Source organism: Oreochromis aureus, linkage group 13 (assembly GCF_013358895.1).
Source record: "Oreochromis aureus strain Israel breed Guangdong linkage group 13, ZZ_aureus, whole genome shotgun sequence".
Lineage (NCBI taxonomy): Eukaryota > Metazoa > Chordata > Actinopteri > Cichliformes > Cichlidae > Oreochromis > Oreochromis aureus.
In genome coordinates this window covers 10,057,002-10,082,844 of record NC_052954.1, presented here as the reverse complement: position 1 = coordinate 10,082,844, position 25,843 = coordinate 10,057,002, and the positions used below count along the sequence as shown (strand labels likewise).

General features: G+C 40.4%; 3 protein-coding genes across 3 annotated transcripts; 2 read left to right on the top strand and 1 right to left on the bottom strand.

The window, feature by feature from the left end:
- Positions 1-10,202: 10,202 nt before the first annotated feature.
- On the bottom strand, positions 10,203-14,354 carry dnajc12 (DnaJ (Hsp40) homolog, subfamily C, member 12). Its single transcript, XM_031737881.2, has 5 exons — positions 14,011-14,354; positions 13,381-13,459; positions 12,974-13,113; positions 12,749-12,893; positions 10,203-11,864 (listed from the first exon to the last, which is right to left on the bottom strand). The coding sequence occupies exons 1-5, from the start codon at positions 14,086-14,088 to the stop codon at positions 11,782-11,784; spliced, it is 525 nt and encodes a 174-aa protein (XP_031593741.1). The 5' UTR covers positions 14,089-14,354; the 3' UTR covers positions 10,203-11,781.
- Positions 14,355-14,761: 407 nt separating this feature from the next.
- sirt1 (sirtuin 1) lies at positions 14,762-21,303 on the top strand. Its single transcript, XM_031737908.2, has 9 exons — positions 14,762-15,191; positions 15,617-15,739; positions 15,904-16,139; positions 16,242-16,394; positions 17,673-17,820; positions 17,914-17,993; positions 18,410-18,593; positions 18,715-19,230; positions 19,434-21,303. The coding sequence occupies exons 1-9, from the start codon at positions 14,786-14,788 to the stop codon at positions 19,724-19,726; spliced, it is 2,139 nt and encodes a 712-aa protein (XP_031593768.1). The 5' UTR covers positions 14,762-14,785; the 3' UTR covers positions 19,727-21,303.
- A 357-nt stretch (positions 21,304-21,660) lies between these two features.
- Positions 21,661-25,787, top strand: cacul1 (CDK2 associated cullin domain 1). The gene is made up of 8 exons (XM_031737937.2): positions 21,661-22,135; positions 22,259-22,385; positions 22,550-22,652; positions 22,734-22,829; positions 22,954-23,056; positions 23,206-23,295; positions 23,399-23,537; positions 23,618-25,787. The coding sequence occupies exons 1-8, from the start codon at positions 21,814-21,816 to the stop codon at positions 23,655-23,657; spliced, it is 1,020 nt and encodes a 339-aa protein (XP_031593797.1). The 5' UTR covers positions 21,661-21,813; the 3' UTR covers positions 23,658-25,787.
- Positions 25,788-25,843: the final 56 nt, after the last annotated feature.

Here is a 25,843-nt window from a genome sequence, read left to right as displayed (position 1 = left end):
AAATTGATTCATGTTTGTGGCTGTGACAAAATGTGGAAAAGTTCAAGGGGGCCGAATACTTTTGCAAGCCACTGTACCAACAAGACAGTGTACATCACTGTCACAACAGCATTTGTTTTCATTCAAAGGCTTTATGGATTTTCCTATAATACCTGGTGGGCCGTTCTCTAGTCAAAATGCCCGGGCTGATTTTTTGTCTCAGTCCAGTCCTGCCAATTGGCCAGTCCACCACCTTTCATTGTTTATACTGTTACAAAAAAAACCAACAAACAAAAAACCGTCGGCCCATAAAAACGAAAAATCACCCCGGTATGCCCGATGGCCAGTCCAGCTATGGTCTAAGGTCTCTGCAAACAAGTGTGCTTCAGTGAAACTTTGATAGAAATGTGCTCTGAAGAGACTTCCTACCACAGAAAGTAACAAAGGATGTTTGTGAGCTTGGAGTGCTGTGGGGATTAACAATCAGATTTTTGCTGGGGAAGGTGTTATTTCACAGGGGTGTGTACTGAGCCCTCTCCTGTACTCACTCTACACCTATGACTGCACAGCCACTAACAACTCCAACATCATTGTGAAGTTCGCGGACGACACTACAGTGGTGGGTCTTATCACCAACGGTGATGAGACAGCCTACAGGGAGGAGGTCAGCGCCCTGACCCACTGGTGTCAAGACAACCATCTCACCCTCAACGTCACAAAGACAAAGGAGTTGATAGTGGACTTCCGGAGGTGCAGGGAAGTACACACCCCCATCACCATCAACGGCGCTGCTGTGGAGAGAGTGAGCAGCTTCCGCTTCCTTGGTGTACATCTGGCTGAGGATCTTACGTAGTCAGGACACATAAACAAAACAGTGAAGAAGGCGCAGCAGCGCCTCTTCTTTCTCAGGAGACTGAAAAGATTTGGCATGAGCCCCCGCATCCTCAGGACCTTCTATCGCTGTGCCATTGAGAGCATCCTCACTGGATGCATCACCACCTGGTATGGCAACAGCACCGCTTACAACCGCAAAGCTCTCCAGAGAGTGGTGCGGTGCTCTGAACGGATAATTGAGGTGAGCTTCCCTCCTCCAAGACATCTACAGGAAGCGGTGCCTGAGGAAAGCGGGGAGGATCATCAAGGACTCCAGTCACCCCAGCCATAAACTGTTCAGACTACTTCCATCGGGAAGGAGGTTCTGCAGTATCCGGTCCCGTACCAGCAGACTGAGAGACAGCTTTTTCCACTAGGCCATCAGACTGCTGAACACGTCATAGACACCTCACCTTCACTACTTGAACTTCAACATTATGCACTCCACACTGTACATTAATGCCACTGTTTTGCACATGTCCAACTACCAACCTCTGTATATTTTATATATTCTGTTTACTCTATTTAATTTGTAAAATATGTATACACACACACACACACACACACACGTAGAAAAACATATTTAGTATACACATCCAGTAATGCATATACTCTTATATTGTACATATATTTATTACTTTCAGATTTAGCCATTCTTATATTTTGCTTGTTTTATGTTATTGTATTTTTGCACAACTCTGTTGCTTGTGAAGCTCACACACAAGAATTTCACTCGCATGTACTGTACCAGTGTACCTGCACATGTGACGTGACAATAAAAGTGATTTGATTTGATTTGATTTTATATTTAGAAATCCTTTGCATGATATTTGCAAACTTAAATCCTCTACATGTGAATGAAGTTACTCTAACATGCTACTAAATAAAGGTAAATAGTCAATAAATGTTTGTTTCTTCTCTTACAACTCATTAGTCTGATTTCAGTCTGGTAAATCTGAAATATTATTTGCTGTAACCTTGTAGAGGCTTCCTGTATTACATCATATCATACGTCAGACTCATATCACGTAATGCAATGACTGTTCCTCATGCTCTCCTTCATAAACACTTTGTCACAGTAAGTCTCATCATTGAGTTTATCTGATAGATCAAAACCATCATTGTTGAAATTCTTCAGCCAGATTTGTGTTTCCTGCATAAAAACCTTCATTCACAAATTTTTCTCTATGATTGTCTGACCTCAGTCTGATACCCATCTATGATCGAGGCTCACAGGCTTCTGAAGGTGTAGCAGGATTCTCTTGACCTTGTTCTGGATATAGGTCGCCATCTAGTGGCATTACTGGGTTCATAGGCTTCATCCAGTGCGTCACTCGAGAGAGGAGGTGTTACTAAGTTTTACGCTGAGCACACATCTTTTTTCTTTGAATATTTAAATATTGATGAAATTGTAATGGCCAGAGTAAATCTCTTTTACATTAGATATTTCGACCAGCCAAACACAGGCTTCACTGTTCACCTTTATAATGGGAAAAGCATGAAAAACACCAGCAGTACAGAAGCAGATGTGCAGTGATGAATGCTCAGATTCAGGTTATAACGAGGCAGTCTTCCTCGCTGAAGATTTATTATTCATTCACACAACAGGATCTTGTGGAGAACACACAGATGTGTTGTTTCAATAAGATCCAGATGGGTTTGTTTTGTTGCTACTTTGTCCTCACCTGCAATGGGCAGGAGATGTGTTCACTTAGTTTAATACAGGCTCTTGAAAAAGGCGAGCATGCAGGTTAGGGTGGGTGACAAACCCATGTGATTGCTGATGAATTACAGCCACTGCAATTCAATGATTACTGGAATACTCAGAGTTTAGGTTAGAGCTGAGTTCAATGAATATTGATGTAGTATTGCTGATTTACACAACAGCAGCAACATTAGAGCCACTTCACCTTGCAGGTCGCCTGTTTTCCAACAAAACTGGTCCAAACTGTCGGGTTATGAGCACAGGGCCACTCTGGGTTTGCTGGGGATTGGGGCCTCAGATTAGGGTCTGGGGAGGTGGGAGTCTGGGTCACTCCTGAGCAGGTGTTTTGCACTATGTATGAAGGTCGCTGCCATCTGAGAGTGTGTGTGTGTGTGTGTGTGTGTGTGTGTCCTAGACAATGCTACATGATATTGACTGTATTATGATGAGATGATCAGCGTCAGTGGTTTTAATGTTGTGACTGCAGGATCAGAGCGCCGTCAGCTACACTGCCTCCTGTGGTGAACACTCACAATTCATTATTATTACAAAGGGCAGTTTGCTGCCATAGTCCAGACTTAAACAATTACAGAGTATAAAAACTCTTTTTGTAATTGATCAAATCAAAGTTTATCAAAGTTTATTTATATAGCACATTTCAAGACCGAAGTACACCAAAGTGCTTTCCATAAGATCATAGTACAGATAAAATCAAGTATAATAAAATTATAAATATGAAAATACAATAAAATAGTTACATAATCCAATGCAATCCGGATGCAGTTTGCCCTAATTGACCTTAAATGCAATGTCGAACATGTATGTTTTTAAACGTGATTTAAAAGACTGAATAGAATCCGATGCGGCCAGATATGGAAAGGAAATGTATTCCATAATCTAGGTGCTGCAACGGCGAAGGCACGATCACCTCTGGTTTTCAAGCGAGACCTGGGTTGCACTAAGAGCAGTTGGTCTGATGATCTTTATTTGATGTCAGTAAAGGACAAAGGGTTTTATAGAGTCATTTAAAGTGTGATCTATTAAAGGTTTTATTAAAAGGGAGCACTGCTCTCATTCAATAAAAATCACCTTCAAAATTCTTTGGAAAGCAAAACAATGAATGAAAGTGGAGATCTCCACAACACTGCAGCATAAATATGTTGAAATATGTGTGTTTCTTGTTCTACACATACACACATGAAGGATGGCCTCACGGTGACAGAACAGACTTTGTTTAATCCCACACTGGGGAAATTCACTTGTTACAGCAGCACAAGGGACACAAATGAAGAAAAGGTGAATTAGAGGATAAGCGTGGATGTTTAAAATACTCAGCTCTGTGACTGCTGTGAAATGACAAAAATTAAAGAACAATAAAGTGAAATAAGGGTGAAGTTTCAATTCAAATACATTCTTCATTTTTAATTTCATTTTATAATTGCCTTCCTAACTGATTATTGCTTTGTGCTCTTTTCTTCTTCTTCTTCTTTGTGCCCAACAGCGTCTCCACTTTCTGAGAATCCTCAGAAAAATGGACCTGAAGAAGGAGCTCCTGACCGTCTTCTACCGCTGCTCCATTGAAAGTGTGCTGACATATTGCATCGGTGTGTGGTTCTCCAGCTGCACCACAGCACACAGAAAGGCACTCCAGAGGGTCATCAATATGGCCCAAAAAATCATTGGACATCCTCTTCCCTCCCTGAAGGACCTGTACAGCACTCGCTGTCTCAAGAGGGCACGCAGCATCCTACGAGACTGTACACACCCAGGACATCGGGTGTTTAAGCTGCTGCCGTCTGGCAGGAGGTTCAGGCTGCTGAGGTCCCGAACAAACAGACTCAAGGACAGCTTTTACAACAGGGCAATAGCCCTAATCAATGCAAATAGCTGACCTGATTGGCTACCTGCCTGGACTTTTTTTTTTAGGGGGAGGTAACAATGTTTGAAACAATAACAATAATAATATTTATATTTATAACAAGGTGCAATAATAATTAATGTGCAATAATAACAGTGTGCAATACACATAACACTTATTCTTCTTTTTTATTTCTAAGTTAATATACTGTGTTGTGTTGTTTGTGTTGCGTTGTGATGTGTCATATCGTGTCGTGTTGTGTTATATGTAGTGCCGACGTAGGACAGTTTTTCCAATTTCATTGTACTACTGTACTATGTATGACTGTGCAATGACAATAAAGAATTATCTTATCTTATCTTATGTGTTTGTCCTTGTCTTTGCTTTGCATTGTTCTTATTTGTGTACCTTTTTCCTATACTACTCTGTTGGCCTTTCTTTAGGAATAAATATGTTGCATGACCTCTTTTGATAAGCGCTCATCCCCTTTTCTGTCATGACCCTGCCCGCACTAAAGGTATTGCATTTACCACGACACACCTCTGCAGGACATGTGGAGAAAAGACGGGCCTGGTCCTGCAGAGACCTCAAGAAACTGATTATTATTATTATTATTACTATTATTATTATTATTATTATTATTATTATTATTATTATTATTATTAATATCGTCAATGTTCAGAGAAGTTAGCTAGCTAATAGAAACACACTCACCTGGACCGATATAAAACCAAAAGTTCATAGATGCATTTTCTCCCTGGACAACAGTGTGTGTTTGTGCATTTAATTTTATTTGTTAGTTTTGGTATGAAAAGCCACAAACACTGAAGGAGAGACTGAGCACCAGTGTGTGCGCACACTGAACTAGTGTTCCCGTACGAGCCACTAGAGGGCGGTGCTGGCCAGATTATGTAGGCGCTCACGCTGCTCTCGTGTGGCTTTCTTTAAATGTAATCAAGTTTGAAAGGGCTGTCCCGGCTCTTTATTGTCCACTTGTCCTTTCCACGGACTGTTTAGACACGGTGCTTTTAAAGGCAACAGAACAGAAGATACGAGCGTGCTCATTAGCTTCTAACATTAGGGATTTTTATTAAGTAATATTTTTTTTAAAGAAAATATTTCTTCATTTATTTATTTATTTACTTATTTGTTCAGACTTTTGAATATTATGTACTTGGGACTGCATGCACGTGTTTGGATGTTTAAAGCACAGAGAGACAGAGAAGCCACCGGTGACTGCACGGATCCACAGCCTCCAACAAGCGTCTTTGTGCCCCAGCATCTGCTCCCTGTCACTGCTCTGTCACTTCCCATTTGTGTCGAGGCTACGCTCAGATAAGATTATCTTTACGCTGTTTATTAGCCCGTTTCCCTTCCACGGTGGGACAAAGGCCTGCGGCAAACTACGCGCCATCAGCGGGCCAACGACCCGTTACTGAAAAACACAGGAATGTAGTCAGGCTTATGTTCATGTGCACCGAGCAACAGGTCCACATTTGACTGCAAAGCATTTATAATAACAATAATAATAATAATAATGTGCAGGTGTAGTCGGCTCTCAGTCCAGATTTTTTATTCTTCATTGGTTTAGTGACGACAGAGTCTGTAACAAATCTGAGTTTAAGAGTTTCAACTTTAAATTACCTGTAAATTTAGGAGATAAAAATTCAAATAATTCATTATGTTAAATTGCCATTATGGTTTTACGGTGACTGGCTGTTTGGCAGCTGCCGCCTTTGGCTGCAGATGAACTGGACAAAGTGCCAGCCGCTAACTGCTTCATTTTAACTTACTGGGGTTTTAGTAAAACTAAGAAGGCCCCAGCCTCCCTCTGTCGGCTTCTTAGAACCTATATACAGGATCTGATTAGATTTTTTTAATCCTAATATTTCACAGTCATCCTGTGACCCGAAAATAACCAGAGGAAAATACATATATATATATATGCAGATTTAATCTAGAAATAGAGACGCCATTTATAGAATTAGACGTTCATGCACTGCATCCAGCTTGAAGAAATACAGCCAAAATTGTGAATCACCTCGAGCTTCAACAAAAAATACAGAGAAGAAGAGAAAAAGAAAAAGCTTTTAAAATCCTCAGTCCTTCCCCCGGTGAGCAAATGGGCGGCAGTGTGCATTTGCTGAGGCCTTTCAAATGCTAACGTGGCCATATTTCACTCTTACAACCTTCTCACATCTCCATAAAATATTACAGCACTCAGAGTGATGACTGGAGCCCGGCGCGTTTTTCTCGCACACTTTCACCGTAATAACGCAGTTTGTGTTGAAAAACACCAAATTATCTCACTCTTATAAAATAAAATAAAAACAGGCTGTCCTTTAATGAGCTTCTGCTGTTTGATGGTTCATATATAAAAGGCCAGCGACAGCTCCTTTTTTGCTTCGAGTTACCCCAAACACGTCTTATTTAATAAAATAAATAAATAGATAAATATTTTAGTCGAGTTACAAGTTGTATTTTTAATAAAAATAATACTCATAATTTATTCGATGTCATTTACAAAAGTAGCCTTTGTCGGAATCGGTATCAAAATTGATACTTTTGGGCAAAAGTGAAAGAAGAAAAACATGTATAAATAATGGAAAAATGTCAAGAAAAATACATTTAATATATATATAAAACGAATCGGGTATTTTTTGAGAGCGAAGGGTGGAACTTTGAATTATTATTATTATTATTATTATTATTATTATTATTATTATTGTTATTATTATTATTAAAATCGTTTAACTGAAATTACCCAAAGAAGTCTTCCTCCGGTTTCCGTTTCTACTTTAACGTCCTCCCGTACTCTGCGCTAACAGCTTTTAAGAGCTTTTAAGTAGACCCTACAATAATACATACAGAGAACCGAACAATCATATGACCCCCTATGAGCAAGCACTTTGGCGACAGTGGGGAGGAAAAACTCCCTTTTAACAGGAAGAAACCTCCAGCAGAACCAGGCTCAGGGAGGAGCGGCCATCTGCTGCGACCGGCTGGGGTGAGAGAAGGAAGACAGTTGTTGTAGGTCTGATTGAAGGACTGATGTGATGGTAAGTTGACTGCTGCTCCACTTTGAATATTGAGAGATTAGTCAATGGATTTTAAGCCAAATTGTGCCTAAGTTTAAGACCATATTCATTGGTTGTTTTTGTTGTTGTTATTATTTTGGGCTTTTTTTCAAAACAATTTCTAGCTCCCCTAGAATTTTGGCAACCCAAACAATCAGACGATTGCTGAGAGACAACAAGGTTTTGTCCCCCTGTGCTATTCATGTCAGTACAGGGGGCACTCCTTGAGAGGCCAGTGTTGAAAAAGGGATGCTTCAGAACCTCCAAGGGTGTTATGCGCTGATTTGCATCCAAGGCCAACATCTGTTTGATTAGCCTGACAAATAATGGTTGGCCATTTTCAGGTCCTCGCCTTACCTTCAGTAGTTGTTCAAGGTCATCGAGACACTTAAGTTTTATATATCGAGTTTCCTTGGATTGATAATCTGTCTCGTTTTGAAATTGTTCTTTGGTCTTAAATGTCCAGCACTGTTCGTTGTAGTTATCTTCGATGAAGTAGCAATCAGTGTACAAGCCAGACTCTAGAAGATGATCTGGTAGCTGACCCTGAGTTTCAATTATGAATTTCAAAACATCATAATCGTCTTCCCCAGGATAGAGAGGCACCCCTGTAGCAAGCTCCACAACTACCAGCCCCAGAGCCCACATGTCAATTGCTTCATCATATGGAATGCCAAGCATAACCTCGGGTGCACAATAACCAACCGTCCCCACACGGTAACCAGGAATCAGTGCAGAAGCGGGACATGCGATGCCAAAGTCTATAAGTTTGACTTTGATGGGAGACTCATGGCGATTCACAACCATTATGTTGGCAGGTTTGAGGTCAGCATGCACTATTCCCACAGAACCCAGGTGGAACAGAGCATTTGCGAGCTGATGCAAAATTGGCCCGAGTTCTCTTATTGGGAGACCCTGGTTATTCCGGTCCCCTATGTAGTCCCACAGGCTTTGATCGAGGAGTTCAAAATTTAAGCAAATACGCTCTCCATCAAGGAAATAGCTGTTCCATTCAACAATGTTGCACCTGTCTGGATCCAAGCGTCGCAGCTGCTCCAGGATGAAAATTTCCTGTTTTGCCTGTTGCAGAATTTCAGGGTCACTCTTGTTGACTTTAATAGCCACAGTTTGGTTGTTTTTGGTATTACACTGAAAAATAAACATCCTGTTATTTTACTGAAACCACAGTCTGTGACAAGATGAATAAATTAGATTTTGCAATCAATGAGAGGCCTTTTTCCAACCAAGTTCAGACATTTGCGATCTAGCTTTTCAAATACCTGTCTGTAAAACATCTATCTGTATAATAATAATAATAATAATAATAATAATAATGATAATAATGCAAAGAAAATTACTCTTTTAGGATATACTTTTTCCACGATGAATTGTATATCACTGGTATTAAGAATAACAACCTAAACCAAAAGTATTCCTACATGTTGAAGTTCTTGATGTTTCCACTGATACCATATTTGGATTTTAAAACACCACGAATAACGCGTTTGCTTCGGACTGTTTTTGTTTATGGTCTTGTTCATCAAACTCAATCACTGAAAGAAAAGAAAATAGTTCACCGTCTCTTTGAATTTGCAACTCCTCTCCGGTTGGAGGCGCTGTGGGACCAACAAACAGCGGTGGTTTTCAATGGAAAGAGAGGACTGAGAATCCGTATTTGACGGTGTTATAAGCTGTAAAAACGTGATGTGAGAGTGTGTGCGCTGTGCGTATATTTCTGTGGAGAGGAGAAAGAGTGTAAAAAGACTGGGTCCCGCTGTATTACTCAGGCTGCACTACAGCGTCTATTCACAGGCGCGATCCCACTACTGAGCGGCACGGGGGCTTTGACCTGCTCCGTTTCCGACCTGGGCCGGTGCACCCCCCAGGCGACCTGGTGGTCCTGAGCTCCCCAGGAGCACCATATCGATGCCGAACTTAGTGCGGACACCCGATCGGCATAGTCCGCTGCAGCTCAGAGCTCCTGAGCTCAAACGATCCGCCAGCCTCAGCCTCCCAGTAGCTTGGATTACAGGCGCGCGCCACCGCACCCGGCGAGGAACAGAAGTGCTCCTCGGGCTTTTATCTTTTACAAAAGTGACGTCACGAATACCACAGCGACATCAAGTGGTGAAAACCGGGTACTGTTATAAAAGCTCTGCACACCGTTCGAGATACACGTTTTCCTTTGGTACTTTTAATTCCTCTTTAGGAACATTAGTAAGTCGTTCCCTGAAAAAACAAAAGGCTCCTCGGATAGCCAATTAGAAGGATTCAATGAATGTGAAAGACTCCAGGAAATATGATTTCTTTTTTCTTTCTAAATTTCCAGCACTAATAAAAGCCCGTTTTTTTATTCCATGTATCTATGTACATGAGCAAATTATCTGTGTACTCTGTAATAGGCCAAAAAATCCTAGTAATTTAGCCGTTTATTACTTGGTATTTACACAACTTTTTCCATATAATGTAACCTTCTTAATAAGGCAGAATAAGCTCAAACCTACCCTTTGCACTGGAAACTGGACTGATTATTTTACATATCTTGATAACTTGGATTAACTCACCAGTATATAACCACCAGTAAATATGACAGCATTCGAAAACTTTTTTTTGTTTAGATTTTAATCTATTTCCACTTCTTTGCTCACAGTCTGCTACGTGAATAATAGTCAGTGATACAAATAAAAGAAGGTCACTTGCATTACAAGTATTGGATTGTCATGCCATCATTTTATTTATGATGAAATGTCTGATAAATACACTCACCAGTCACTCAGTAATGAAAATATCATCACCTAATCACATGGCAGAATCTCAGAGTATTTAGGTATATAGAAATTTACTTGCTGACCGGAGCTGATAGGAAGGCAACACTAACTCAAACAATAACTCATCACAACCAGGCTTTGCAGAAGAACATCCATGAAAGCAGATTATGTCAAACCTTGAACCAGATGGGCTACAGCAGCAGAAGACCACACCGGGTGCCACTCCTGTCAGCCAAGAACAAGAAACTAAGACACTGCAAAATCTGCCAGATTTGGACAACAAGGGCTTGGAAAAATGTTGCAAAAGCATGGGCAGATTGTGGGAGAGACTGTGTCAGCAAGTTCCCTTAAAAGGTTTATGCTCACAGCTAAATCTGTGTTACAGAAACTCAGCCTGTGTGTTTTTCATTATAGGAACTAAAAAATTCTGTAGCCTGCTATTTTTAACAGCTGCTTTTACAGGTAATCTTTATTTTTTATTATTATTATTGTTTATTTTATTTGCGATATTTAACCATATTTATATTAGCAAGAGCACCAGAAAACATAACATCAATCATGTGTCTTTTTTCTTGATTCCGACTCCCACCTTAAAGATTTGAAACCCTGTGTTCACTTCATATGGTTTGCTACTGAACATTTAAAATATATGTCTTCTGACAGTGCAGTGAAACAAACTAAACAATAAGTGATTTTATATCTTTACAAAATAACATATTATATTTAGCTATAGACCACAAGTTGTGACTTCCCTCTGATAAAGGGTGGGTGTAAATATGCTGTACTAAAACACAATTGTGGAAAACTTAAGGCTTCTATTCAAAGAATTAGTTTGGCCTCAAACAAAGCTGAAGAAGTCAGAGAATAATACTAATACAAACACACATACATTACAGCAAACAATAAGATCACGCACAATCATGCCTCCACTGTATGTTACTGAGAGAGATACATATATATGTATTCCATCTCACTGCGCAATAGACTGCCTATAGACTTCATATAAGTCTATTGGGCAGTTAGATGGAACTCGTCTCACTCAAATGTCTCCAGATCACAAAGTATACATCTGGAAGACATTGAGGGAGACATTGTAAGAAAAAAGACAAATTTCTTATGATTCGGTGGTAAAATGATAGCTGAAGTAACATTTTTCTGGCTCTCTTTTTCTGGTGGTTAATTAGTCCTCTATAGCCCTCCCATTCACCTGAATGAGGAGATATTAGTGACGACACATTAAATAATTCAAACATGACAGAAAAAAATGAGGAAGCAATTTGGTGCCAGAATGCTGTCTTTACAACAAACTGTAGGGAAGGTACACACCAAGCAAGAAAAATAATATTAATATTAAAGTATTTAGCCAAACATAACATATACCTGACAGTTAGCTTTGCAACAGTGAGACAGTTAATGATGTCACAGCTGCACAACACCTAAACATACTCTATAAAAGCTGGCATTACAATAAAATGGTCCCAAGTCTAGCAACACTTAGACAACGTGAAAGTTTTAATATATTTAGATTTCATAATTTCGGAATTTCCGCAGCAGATTAGATGGAGAGTCACCAGCCCAGCGGAAGCGTCGATGGCAGAAATCACCTGCAGCAATGATAAAAAAAAAGTCACTTCACTTCCCTTTAAGCAGTTCAGCACTTTTTAAACAGCTGCTGTTTACTCTAGAAGAAATTCACATGAGGAACAGTTCAGATCCTTCACTGAGTACTCAAGCCTGTTGTGTACTCGGCTTGACTATAAGCTGTACTGATGCTTGTGGAGGAAAGTCCATAATCATACCTGTGTTTCAGCTATAGTAATACTGACTTGCAAGTGTTTATCCCAGAGGTTATGACTGACTTCTAACTCTAAAAATTAGTTTGGGAACAAAGTCCTTACAGTGCTCTTTAGCGGCAAATATTTGAAACATTTTGTGGCAGTATTATAAAGGAAAAAGGAATCCACAGCGAGCTTCTGTAGAATCTCAGGAAAACAGCCCTGTCCTGTCAGCCCTGAAGACTGATGCTAAAAGCTAGCTAAGAGGAAACTACTAACAGGGTCTCACAGCCAAGTTGTGAATAATTGCTGAACCTGAAATTATAACCAAAGTAAAATGAAATCAGTGCTTTAAAGTGGTAGCTTTGAAGTGCAAAATGCAAAACCTCACAAAACACTGGGTGGGCGTGCAGCCCCTCTTTAATATGAGCACTAAAGAGCTCCTACTTTTATATTCCATGAGGTTAATATAAGAGCAGAGAAGCTCTTGAGCAGCTGCTCTGAATATCCATTGCCTCTCTGCAGTGAAATTAGATCGAAAATACACCAAATCACGTCTATCATACTGGTATCAATTAAACGTTTCTCACGTCTGACTTTCAAAAATAAGGATCCTATGGCACTGACCACTTCCTTACTTGTATTTTGTGTGTTGTTATGTATTGCTCTCCAGCAACATCTTGCTTTAAAGAATCAGAATAAATTTCAGTTACCTGAGTATGTCGTGCTTTCACACGAAGATTTCCCCGTTTCCTGTTGCTCACAGTGAAAGCTCTCTGCTTGTGACGTGATGGGGTCTTCTGGTTTGGAGGCCTCCAACATTGGTTCCTTCTTATTTCTCACAGCCCAGTGCATTGACTGTAAACAGATTAGCAGGTTTTTTAAGCGTCAATGATTGCACAGTCTTTTGAAGAATCCAAAGTGAAGACATTACATACAGTTTTCACTGAGTCGTTCAAGGCCTGCCAGTCGTGAAATGGGATCATAACTCCACTTCTTTTCCAAAGATCATAGTTTTTCCTTTTGTTTTCATCACATAAAACCTCTTTGGCTTCCTGCAGCTTCTGGAAATCTGCCACTTTCACAACAGAAAAAAAGGGGTTCTAATATAAAATTAAAAATTAAACAAAACAATTCACTGTGTACAGCTGTAAGCATCCCCTCTATTAGCATTATTTGCTTTGAAGTTAAGATGTCAGAAACAGACATTAGCTATGTAAGAAGTGTGAATTAAGAGGCATTGAAGCGGTAATAACACACTTCCTATTACTTTATTGCTTCGGGCTATGAAAAAAAGGTTATATGAAATATGACTCACACACAGTTAGTGGTGTGTGTGCATTACCTGCTCTTGGGCTGTCGAGGTGTTTGTCTGGATGACATGCCAAGGCTCGAATCTTGTATTCATTGAGAATCTGTTCGGTCTGCAGGACAACAAAGCAAAACAAACCTCATAGTCTGATGTGATCTAATCAATCAGATCGATGTTATCTTGACTGTGTTATTGACTATTTGAGACCCTCAGCTCTGCCAGTCTATGACTGTTGCTGATTGTTGAGTAATATATTGAGTGAAAATTGGCGATCACAAGACCGCAGTGGATATGTGTGTTGATGTTGCTAATCAAAGATTTGTTTTAGTAAGATACATTAAAAAAATCACACTGATTCCATATCTAATCTAGTTATACACAAATGAATTTAAATGCTGGCTGGCAGACACTGGATGACGCACGACTAGTTTCACATCAACAGGTCTCAGTTGGTTCAGCCTAATCTGAGGCACACGTACATTTTTATTTTTACATTTTTTGGCTCAGCAGTGTACAGGCTATTGATCGTTGATGTCTCATGTAGTATTTTATGTTTTTAACCCCCATTTCTCCCTAAATAATTACTGACTTATAGATCGAGACTATATCCGTTCAGCAACCCAGCAAATAGTCTGAGCCTTAAACCCACTGACCAGAACTTACCGATGACAGTTCATCACATCCCAGTAACCCGTAGTAATCCTCCAAATCCTCAGGTTTACAGCTCAAAACAGCCTCCATAAAAATCTGTCGGAGAAGCACGTATGGCTTCTTTTAACTGACCACAAATGCTGCTGAACGTGATCACTGCTGATCAGTTAAAGGGTTGCCAAAGGGTTCCCCCTCTCACTCACTCACTCACTATAACCAACTAGCTAACTACTAACTGTTAGCAAAGTTTGTCTTAGTATGGTTTTGTCAGCTAGCGTTAGATTTCAGGGATTATTAAACTGTTGAAATTTTCAAGGGAGATCTCTCCTGAGTTGTTGGGAGAGCCCAGCTGCCCCTTTTCACCGTATGACGTATGATGCATTCAAGGGTCTTGATAATGGTCCTGCTTACTAGAAAATTCGTTTATTCATCTGGCTAAGAAACAAAGGCAATGGTGGCTTTAGGAAATTAGAAATGTTATATTTTTATGTAGTAAAACTAAATTTCTTTCACATACTTAAGGCTTGTGTGGCAACGAAAAAAGAAAATGACAGATTTGTAACTGGGGCATTAATTAAGTTTACAACGACTACACGTCAATATAAAATCGTTTATATTTACGCGAAACACATCACCGAAAGGCTTGAAAGATTCGTGAGGGCTAACCTATGATTAGAAATCATCCGACAGCACTTGAAGGCAACAATATTTGTTATGGTATAATGTCAGCGACGTAGAGGGGGGCGTTTCGCTCGGGACTACTGGTGGAGAACGGGTCACGTGTGCTATGCAAATGAGCCAGCTGTCCGAGAGGAAGGCTCCTGCTCAGCGGCTCTGCGGGCTGAAGATGGCGGACGGAGAGAACAGTCTGAAAACGGCCTTTTCGGGCGCCTCCGATACGGGGGAACCTCACGCTAAGATTTCGAAAATCAGTCCAGGGACTAAATATGGACTGAAAGCCGTCGAAGCGGACCAGTTCTCGTGCGTCTCCGCGGCAACTGAGAGCTGGGAGGCGGCGTTGAATTGTGCGCAGCCCGCGGAGAAGGAAGCGAAGCCGGTGATGGCGGTAGAACAGGCCCCGGCAGCGCTAGGCGGAGACAACAATGGACTGGAAGTATTGCTCTCCGAGCCTCACAAGCCAGTTGGGAAACTTGACGACACCGCTGTCTTTGGCGGAACCGAGGACAGTCCAGGTATAAAAAAGGAGAAAAAAAAACTTTGAGTATTTGAGTGACTTTCAGTGAGAAAAATTCTCTTTGCCAACTTAACCGGTGAGCTAACTGGCTCCATGTGAAACAGTTAACTTAGCCAATGTTAAATACAGTAATGCTGTGTGGGTGTCGAGAACTCCTGTACTCCTAAAAACGGGAACTTTTCCACTAAATTATATTTCGCTAACTCTCTATCAGTGATCCTGTCAGCACAAGTTTGTCCATTTAACTTTTTCATAACCACGCAAAACTTTGAGAGCAATTTGGCGTTTGTTAGCCGGTTGAAAGTTCACTTTGAGAGGCTGTTTTCACCGATTTACTTTTGTAACGGGTCATAGCAGTTATTAAAGAGAGTCCCGACTTGTATCTAGTCATATTTAGTTAAATTTCTCCATGTCTGTACTTAGATTTTCTTGGGCACGATGATCTTCCCTCCAACGGTTTGGCTGTCACTCCGGAGCACATCACTGAAGACGATGACAGGTCCTCACATGCAAGCTCCAGCGACTGGACTCCTCAACCGCAAATAGGTAACTAACATCATTAATAAACTACAGTATCTTAGATTACGCCACTTATGATATGTATTTAGTGTTTATCTATATATTTAAACCACATAATAATTGTTTGCATTGCACAAGTATGTGTGTTTTGGAAATCCAGCCATACTGAGATGTTATGTTCTTGCTCGCAGGTTCCTACAGTTTCATCCAGCAGCACATTAGAGAGACAGATCCAAGGGCCATCCTGAGGGATTTGCTGCCTGAGACTGTACTCCCACCAGATTTAGATGACATGACATTGTGGCAGATCATCATCAACATCTCAGAGCCTCCAAAAAGAAAGAAGCGGAAAGATATTAATACCTTAGAAGATGTGGTCAGGCTACTACATGAAAGTAAAAGGATCCTAGTGCTGACTGGTGCTGGGGTATGCATTTTTTACTTTATCATGTAGCTCTACTGTGTAAATTCAATTTTTAGTATTAGTGTTCATTGCATCTCTTTATTATTTTTATTTTATTTGTTGTAGGTTTCAGTTTCATGTGGAATACCAGACTTCCGCTCCAGAGATGGAATTTATGCACGGCTTGCTGTAGATTTTCCAGATCTTCCAGATCCTCAAGCTATGTTTGACATTGAGTACTTCAGACGGGACCCTAGACCGTTTTTTAAGTTTGCTAAGGTTGGTGTTACACAAACAATAGAATAACAATTTGAATGCTCCCTAACAAAGAATTAATAATCTTAATCCAAACCATAAATCTCTTCATGTAGACCACTGCAAGGTCTACATGACTAGAGGATTATGCACTTTCATTCTGTGAAAGGGTGTTGACATTTAGAAAATATAATAAAGGGAAACTACTTAAATGTAAGCCGCTTCTGAGTTCCTGTTAAATTTTGTAATGTTGTTTAATACGGTGCCCCACACCCCCATGTTTACACTGACTTTTAAATGGAGAATCAGAGCCTGTTTTTTAAGTTAACTTAAACATGACATAATGTTCAGTTAAATTTGACCCATTTTGACATTTGGCAACAGTAAAGAAAAAAAAACATATGTCTTTTAGCTTGAAATTGTTTAATTTTCCTAAAGTAACTTAAAATTTTATCACAAGAACTGTTTGTGTTCCCACCACATTTGACCAGGCCCCTGCAGAGACGGGAAATTTAAAAGATCGTGGGGAATTCTCCAAACAGTAAAATAGTAAAAGAACATAGGAGTGATCATATAAGATGCACAAAATAACAGAGGCTATACAGAAGTCAGAGGGTCCCTTATCACAGACACAATATCTGTAATAGGGTGGGAAGGCGGTCCATATACAGGAGCATATCGTGGTATAGTGGGTAGCACTGTTGCCTCACAGCAATACTTTTCCTGGTTGAAAAAAGTGCTTAAAGTTCAATAGCTGTGTGGGTGTGTCTTGTAAACTTACACAGGATTTTATGTTTTTATCTTCTCTCTTAAGCACATTGTGTTTACATATTAATAAATGTGCTTCATGAATAAAATTGCAATTAAGTACACCGAATAAAGTGCTGTATGTATTAGCTAATAGAGATTAAAACAGATCTCATAATATGGGTTGGGTCATAACATTACAAAAGGACCTGAGCTGCCATTTCAGTGAGTGTGGAAAACTGATGTGGAAGTCCCACACATGCAAGGTTTCCTAGCACTGCTTTGAATGCACAGACTAGTTTGCAATAAGCATTTTGTATATATATTGTGTTCTAAGTCAGTTAATACTGCACCCTGAAAAATGTTTTAAATTGTTTTAAAGATTGATCACTCATTTATTATTATAAAATATATTCAAGCCATGCTATGAGGCATGAAATATGAACAGTTATTAAGGGTTTGAATATGGTCCAGAAAAGCCATGGTGGGGGTATATGACTATAGCAATGTTTGCATTTTCTTCACAAGTACTGAATGCATAATTTTATATTACAGGAGATTTACCCTGGGCAGTTTGAACCTTCTCCCTGTCATAGATTTATATCTATGCTAGATAAGCAAAGAAAGCTGCTGCGCAATTATACACAAAACATCGATACACTGGAACAAGTGGCTGGGGTTCAGCGGATTATCCAGTGTCACGGTGAGTGGTGCACGCGATTGATCCCTCTTGCTTATTTCTTCATTTGTTTTTGTATAGTTCTTCCCCAGTAATTCAGTGTCAATTATATTTTAGGGTCATTTGCAACTGCATCCTGTCTCGTCTGTAAGCACAAAGTGGACTGTGAGGCTATAAGGGAAGACATCTTTAACCAGGTATGTGTTCACTGCAATCTAATCCAGGATACCACTTTTTTGCAGACACTGTTGGATGTTGCATCATCACCAAGGCCAACAATGGAGATACAGATTGCATGTAGAAACATCGTGTGAAAAACTTCTTTAATAAGTAATAAATATAAGGATTTATCTGTATATATTTGCTGTTAGGGGTCTCAAATATGGCCGCAATTACTTGTAAACAAGAGGAACCACATGAACTTCAAAAGCTGATAATGCTCTTTTTAGTTTTACCTGCCAAACAACCCATAACATAGCTGACTGTTTAAAATATTCCAGAAAGATTGCCTTGTTATTGCTGTGAGTGATTCCCCCCCCCCCCCAATAAAATTTGGATAGTGTTTGGTGGGGCTGTAGCAAATAAATGCTAATACATTAAATTCATCCATCAGGTTGTCCCTCATTGTCCACGGTGTCCAGATATCCCCCTGGCAATCATGAAACCAGACATTGTCTTTTTTGGAGAGAACCTTCCAGAAATGTTTCACAGAGCCATGAAACAGGATAAAGATGAGGTGGATCTCTTGATCGTCATTGGCTCTTCGCTTAAAGTCCGACCGGTTGCCCTCATCCCAAGTATGTTTTATCGAAATAGATTCAGTTTTAGTCTCTGTAACATTAAACATACTACCAATATGTTTCTGTATGCTTTGCATGTCATTCAAACACCGAATATTTGTTTTTCCTCTCTATCCAGACTCCATTCCTCATGAAGTGCCTCAGGTCCTGATCAATCGGGAGCAGCTGCCTCATCTCAACTTTGACGTGGAGCTACTCGGGGACTGTGACGTCATTATCAATGAGCTCTGTCATCGATTGGGTGGAGACTTTGAGCAGCTCTGCTACAACACTGTAAGATTAACTGAGATCACAGAGAAACCCCCTCGGTTACCAGAACAGCCACCAAGTGAGGCCTTGTCTGCTTCGAGTGATGCGACTCAGGAGGAGCAGAAGCAGCACACTACAGACTCAGTAAATATGCCTTCGGAGGAGACAGAAAGTCTGAATGTCACAGAGACTGCTGATAATAATGTTACACCTCTAGAGCCTTGTCCAAATGCTCAGTGTCCAACGGAGAGCACTGAATCTCCAGAGAAAGGTGCGCCAAAAGAGGAGGCAGCCGAACGAAAGAGTCAAACCTCCAACCTTGAATTTCGTAGACGTTGCTGGATGAGTCGAGTTAACAGAACTCCAATCAGCAAACGCCTTGAGGGTAAGCTTTAGACCACGGTAAAGCAAGCAAAGCTGCTTTAATGTAACAAATAAATAGATTTTGGATGTGTGACAAAATCGTGCAAAGACATGTTGTGTGTCCCTTTGCTCAGCAGTTTTTCTCCCTCCATACAACTGTCATAAACAATGAACAGATCCCAGATAGGTGTGCAAAGCTTATTGATCCTCTTTTGTTTTCCACAGCAGGCCAATACCTGTTTCAACCACCAAATCACTATATCTTCCACGGGGCAGAGGTTTATTCTGACTCTGAAGATGAGACGTCGAGCTCCTGCGGGAGTGACAGCGAGGACTCTGAATGCTGTGCTGAAGGGGAGGAAGATGACAGCGAGCCAGAGGATCCCGACATAGTACCAGCAGTGGATGGAGAAACATGCCTCAAAGACATAGTACAGCACACTGTAGCCACTGAGGCCACGTCAAGTGTGCAGACAGACAGTAATTCTGAAAAGACTGAGAGTACCACACACCTTTAAATGTAAATTACCCAGTCAACAAAGCACTAATTGTCTTTTTATAGATATATATAAATATATACATATAAGTTTCATATATTTTTGAGTCTTCATCCTTAATATTCAGGGTTTCCTCCAGAAATGTTGTTAGACCCAGTGGTCAAAGGAGATTTATTCTGTTTGGTAGCAAATAATCCAGTGTCTTTCTCTCTTTTCAAATCATAAGTGGATAGTAAATGATAGTATGAGTGGAAGAGCATTAAATTAGATGAAGACGTCTTGGCTGTTAGCTACACAAATCAAAATAAGAGTATTAGTTTATCACAGTTCACCTGTTCATTTTTTACTTTCAGGATTCCCTGTTGTAATTCTTCAGAGTGTGTGTATTTGTGGGCTAACAAACTGAACGGCTGTAGCTGCTCTTTCATAGATTGAAAGTAAATGTAAATACATTCAAACATGTTTAGTGTTCAGCGGGCCTCTGGGCTGTCAGTACTCTGGTGGAAACCCTGCTCTTGTTTTTCATAAAGTTGAAGTTGTGTGGCAACTTTGTGTGAATATGCAGCAGGTTTTTTTTTTTGTTTTGTTTTTTTTTCCCCCCCTCTTCTTTCTTTCTCTGCCCTGTTTAGTCACATGCACATGTGTCTGAAACTACATACTGTATACTACTTACGAAATAGAATACTGTAGTTTTTTTTCTTTTTTTTTAATGTTTACTTTCCATGTTCTTTTCTGATTTTTGCATTCACATTTTCAGAAATTGAATTATTACTTTAGATTAAGCTTTAATTTCTACAGTGCAGTGATTACAGGCAAATGTTTCAAATGTTATTTTCGGTCCATACGGCGACGTCACCTGTGGTCTAATGATACGTTTTAGAGCTGGTTCATGCTACCATTAGAAACATCAGTTTGTAAGCCAGCAGCTGATAAATGGTGGGTACTATGAGTTTCAGACACATACATGAATCTTCTGATGGTTTACTTGAACGCACTAACTGCAATATAGAAAGTTCAGTTCTGCCTTTTCGTAAGGGTCATTGGTGGAAAAGTGACAGTACTCTTTAATTTTAGACCAAAGAACACTTTATCAACACTCTCCTTCATTGTCATAAGCTTTGTATGTTTAATCTGTCATTTAAAATTCAGAAAAAAAATATATAACTATCGACAAGGTGTTCCTTCTGACATGTGGCAGCTACTTTTTATGGTCAAGCCTCTTATTTTTATACTCTGATGTGAGACATACTCATCAAAGGGTAGATGATGGTTTTTATCTGTACAAAGGTATACTGAGTTGTTATAATAAGCCTTAGGAATATATTCACATTGAAAATGGCACTTTTTGTCCTCCTTATAAACCTGGTTTTGTTGCCTGTGTCACTTTTCATTGAGCATTAAGGAGTCTGCTGCCTGCAAAGTGTTGGTATATCGACATAATTGAGCCACTGTGTTGGATACATGTCTACACCAACGTAATTCACATGCCATTGACAAGGTAATGTTTTGTTTACGTTTTAAGAAGATACGTTTTTACATCATTCTAGTTGTTATTTCTCATGGAGTTCTCAGTAAAAAAAAATACAGGAAAGAAAAAATTTCTGACCTCTCATTTCTATTGCAAACGCATCTGATTGGTGTCAATATCAGTATTAACACAGCGCCACCTGGTGTTTCATCCGGCTAGTTCCCGAGTCACGTGAACTCTTGAAGTTTGGTGAGACGGTGGGGTCCAATTTCAACATCAATTTTGGTGGACCTCATCGGGGGTTTGCGCATGCGTATTATGGTCTCTAGTTTTAAATGTGTTTTATTAAGCATTTTAGTTGTCACTCGGCTTATCATTAACAATTAGGTGGTTATCACATTGTTTAGCTAGCCGCAGGTTCACACACAGAAAGCTAAGGAACATTCCTAACCCTAAAACCTCGGAACTACATTTCCCAACATCCTTTTAGCTCTCCTGTAATACGGCGTGTCGTAAAACTTAAAAGCAAAACGGTGATGGACTCCGCCGGAGACGCCTGACAGTTTTTGTCTTCATCTTTAGTTGTTGTCTGAAATGTTCATCTAGCGACGCAGTGCTTCGGTTCACCGGACCAGTGAAAATGGAGGCTATGGAAGATGACAGTTTGGACGTAAAAGACGACCATAACCACAACTACCGCGCGAGCGGCAGTAATAAAGTCCGCACGTATCTTAGCAGCCAGCTGTCGGAGATATCGACGGTCCCGCAGCCCGTCTGTGCGACGGTGCCGGTTGGAGAAGCGGGTACTCGACAAGGGAAACCGTGGTCCGGTGCAACCGGTGGGTCAAAGTTAATGGACTCGGACACAGGCAGCGAGAGCAGCGAAGTCAGCGAGACTGACAGCACCGCTCCGGGAGCTGCTTCCGAGGGAAAATTCGCCCTCGACTCCACTTCCAAGTTCCGTAAGTTCACTCGAAGCAGGGCCCGAGAGCTCACGGTCTACAGCAGCTCGGCCTCCGCTTATATTAGTAATGTATGTGGAGAGTGATATGAAGGCTCAATGCAGCTCCCCTCTCTTCACACAGTTCTGAATGCAATGGCAGTGGAGGACTACCGGAAAAACCACTGGCCAAACCTGGAGAAGGCAGTTGACCGTCTGCTGATTCAGAATCCCACAGACCACATCTCTGTTTCTTATGCACAGATATACAGGTGAGACAGCACAGGTAAAGGGATGTTGAATAAACACCCCTCTCAACTAGACTCCCCCCTTAGATTATGATTTCTGTTGCCATAAGAAGCGCCATATATATATTACCATGTGATTAACTGAGAATTTTAATATAACCTCAAATGCCTGTCTTTTGTTTTCCTAGTTATGTCTACAAGTGTGTTTGTCAGCAGCACTCTGAGCTGCTCTACAATGATCTGACATCAAAAATAACAGGTCACCTACAGCAGGTCTCCACCCATCTACAAGTAAGCAAACCCAAATGCAAGACGTAATCGTACAGCACATGCAGAAACTATAAAACTAACTCTTTTTGCAATGTTTTGCAGGCTAGCCCACTCGAGAACTTCATTGAGAATTTCAACGTTGCACTGACACAATATATAGCTTCTCTTCAGTGTATAGTCCCTGTCTTTATGTACTTGGTAGGTACCACTTATCTGCTGTTTTCCCTTTTCAATCAAATATTTGGCAAATCCCATGCAGGCAAATGTAGTTTTGTGTTAGTTTGTTACTTAAATTTATGTTTGTACACGCTTCCCTTTTCAGAACAAGTTCTACATCGAGTCTAAACTGAACCGAGACCTCAGAGAGGATCTGATGAAGCTGTTCGCCGATCACGTCGCAGAAAAACACGTGAACACACTGATGCGTGAGTGTACCGCTTCATCTTATCCGCTTTGTTCTGATTAATCACGATGTGATGCAAAGTCACAAAAAAGGGAAAAATAAATAAATAAAAATCCTCCCTTTGGTCAAGTCAGTTGACACCATCTTGTCCATTGTGCTCGTTCTTTTCAGCTCTGCTCATTAAAGCTCGGTCCATGCCCTTTGAAGTGCAACCCTCAACAATGGCTAGTGTGGTTAAGGGCCTCTACAGCCTCCGACCAGGTGATTTTAGATAAATTATTTATCTCACACTCTCCTCTTATTCACAGACTTTTTTTAAAAAAAAATTCATTAATTTATTTTTGATTTTGGTTTCCTCTCTCAGAGTGGGCCCAGCTCGCCCCAGATCTCTTCTCCGGGTTTATCCCCCAGATTAACCCTCCTGCTGTGGAGTCTCTGCTGCAAGACTACGCTGCTCATGACCAGAAACTACAGATGGAGCTCTCCATGAACGGATTCCCACGGTCAGTTTTCCGGAGTCATTAGCGTCAAATGATGACAGAGTCACATCTGCTTTAACTTGGGTCTTGTGCTTGTTTTCCAGAGGTGACCAGTCTCGCAAACGGGCCAGCGAGGACTCGTGATGGCCGGCGTCACTGGATTTGCTGCAGAACTAATACTGTGCCTCTTAAGTCTTTATCACAAGTTGTCTCCCTGGACTAGGTACAACGCTAACAGTGCGTCACCCCTTTTTAACTCGAGGTCACGAAACACTGTGAACAACAAAGAGAGCATGATGGGTTGTTGAGCAGAAGGTTTAAAAAAAGGAAAAAGTGGCACACAGACTTCCATTTTGGTGCTTTCCTTCTGATTTCTTCATCTTCTGCTCATCTGAAGAGTGCCTTCACGGTGTCTGTCTGACTGAATATCATGATGAAGCCGATGATCCATTCCTAACCTTTAACATGGAAGTGTCTTGTGTTGTTTTTGATATACGGGGCTAATTAAGACTCTATTGCTGCTGCTAATAATACTGTTTGTGTGTTAATACCATAAATCCCTTGGTGTCGCCCACATATTGTGTATCTCAGTGACTACAGTCAACACAAATGAGTGTGGAAAGAAGTGGGAGCTAAGTCACTAAGCTTAGCTATGACTCTCTTCTTCCTGTTACTTAAAATGTCTTCTCATGCTCAATCATCCAGGTAAGTAATTCCGAAAAAGTTGATCCTGTTCATCTGGATGTAGCGTTTTCAGTGGGAGAAACTGAAAACGCAACCAACTTCTTCAGTCTCGGCTGAGTGCAGGTTTCCCCAGCCAAAGACCATGGTTGTTGGTCAGCTGAGACTGAAGAAGTCACTGATTGACGAAAATGTTTCTCCCACTGAAAACGCTACATCCAGATGAACAGACTCAACTTTTTGGGGTTATTCCTGCTGCCTTTACTGTTTGGGTAAGCCAGGTTGTATTTTCCAGTTTTGCCAAAGAGGATAACTGTTCTATTGTTTTTTCTTTAAACACAATGTGTTGGGTTCCAACTTATGTTCTTAATGTTGTATGTTGTCTGAGTCACTGAGCCATTTAATTTTATTCTATACTAATAAGTTAAAGCTTTGGTTCACCCACTGGTTTACCCTCAAGTCATTCTGCCTTTAATGACAACTTGTTTGTTTAAGCCTTGCACGTATGAGGAGGAGGTTGCCGTATACAGGAAGCAACACTGAGTGCCATACAGTTAAAAGGACCACATGATACCATTTCAGGATTTCCTGATTTTATTTTATTTTTTAAATTTTTATTTATTTTTTGTAACCTCACCTTTCCTAAATTTCCCCCTAAATTGCCACCTCCATGTTTGTATTCTTGGACCCCACTAGAGTGGCTCTGCATGATTTCCCATCCAAAATAATCCCTGTTCATCTTATACTGAGCCTCAGTGCGCCCACTCAGTTCATGCACCGTCTGAAGCAGGCTGTTTTTGGGCTCGCTTTCTTTTGATTGGCTGCCGCCGCATGAACAAAAGGTTTGAACAACAAGTAGGAGGGGCTTCAATCACAGGGCTGCGTAGCTGAATGACCGTATTAAAGATATCTGCTTAGAGTGACATCATAGAGAGCCAGAAAAAAAATCTGTCTCAAATTAAGTGTTTAAAGCAGTTTGATACCTCAGCCTCGCAGTGGTTACCCGTATGTTCGCTGCACTCACGATTTGAAACTCTGATAATGTTTAGTTCGAGCAGTCACCACTGGAACAGTGGGTTCACTTTAACAAAGCAAATGATATGCAAATGTGGTTTTGTGCCAGAGCACATGCTCTTCGTGTTGTAAATAGTTTTTGCCTCTGCATACCGGTATGTGTACACTAGCTTTTGTTGCAGGTGCGTTTTTGTTAAACAAGTCACTCGAATAAATGTGTTTGATACAAGTTCCTACACTGTTTTAAGTGTAATTAGATGCTCAGGCTTGCTTTTTGTTTCTATCTCACGTTACTTTGAATGAACTAATCACAGGACATGATTTCATTATTCTAGCTTTTACAACTGGGTCCTGTCATCAAGCGGGGTTGTAATACAGTTAATGAAGTCAAGAGGAATCTAAATCATTAGGGATGCTGAACACTGGCTGTACTAGATTACATGTCTCACCTTTTAATTTTACATGCTGCAAAATTAATTCATGTTTAAACCAACTGTGAATGGCTCAAATACTGTTTCAGCAATCTGTTTTTATCTCAAAATCAATAAAATCCTTGCATCTTAGTATTTGTCACACTAATGACAGACGCTTACTGTTGTTGTTTCTTTATCTAATGCAAATTCTGTTTGGAAATT

Bases quoted from the DNA above. Each gene is read 5' to 3' on its own strand.
- dnajc12 (XM_031737881.2), bottom strand. From the start codon at position 14,088: ATGGAGGCTGTTTTGAGCTGTAAACCTGAGGATTTGGAGGATTACTAC. The intron at 13,114-13,380 runs GTAATGCACACA...CTGTTGTGAAAG, and splicing joins CCTCGACAGCCCAAGAGCAG to TGGCAGATTTCCAGAAGCTG. The intron at 12,894-12,973 runs GTATGTAATGTC...ATCTGTTTACAG, and splicing joins TGAACGACTCAGTGAAAACT to TCAATGCACTGGGCTGTGAG.
- sirt1 (XM_031737908.2), top strand. From the start codon at position 14,786: ATGCAAATGAGCCAGCTGTCCGAGAGGAAGGCTCCTGCTCAGCGGCTC. The intron at 16,395-17,672 runs GTTGGTGTTACA...TTTATATTACAG, and splicing joins CGTTTTTTAAGTTTGCTAAG to GAGATTTACCCTGGGCAGTT. The intron at 17,821-17,913 runs GTGAGTGGTGCA...ATTATATTTTAG, and splicing joins GCGGATTATCCAGTGTCACG to GGTCATTTGCAACTGCATCC.
- cacul1 (XM_031737937.2), top strand. From the start codon at position 21,814: ATGGAGGCTATGGAAGATGACAGTTTGGACGTAAAAGACGACCATAAC. The intron at 22,386-22,549 runs GTGAGACAGCAC...TTGTTTTCCTAG, and splicing joins TCTTATGCACAGATATACAG to TTATGTCTACAAGTGTGTTT. The intron at 23,538-23,617 runs GTCAGTTTTCCG...CTTGTTTTCCAG, and splicing joins TCCATGAACGGATTCCCACG to AGGTGACCAGTCTCGCAAAC.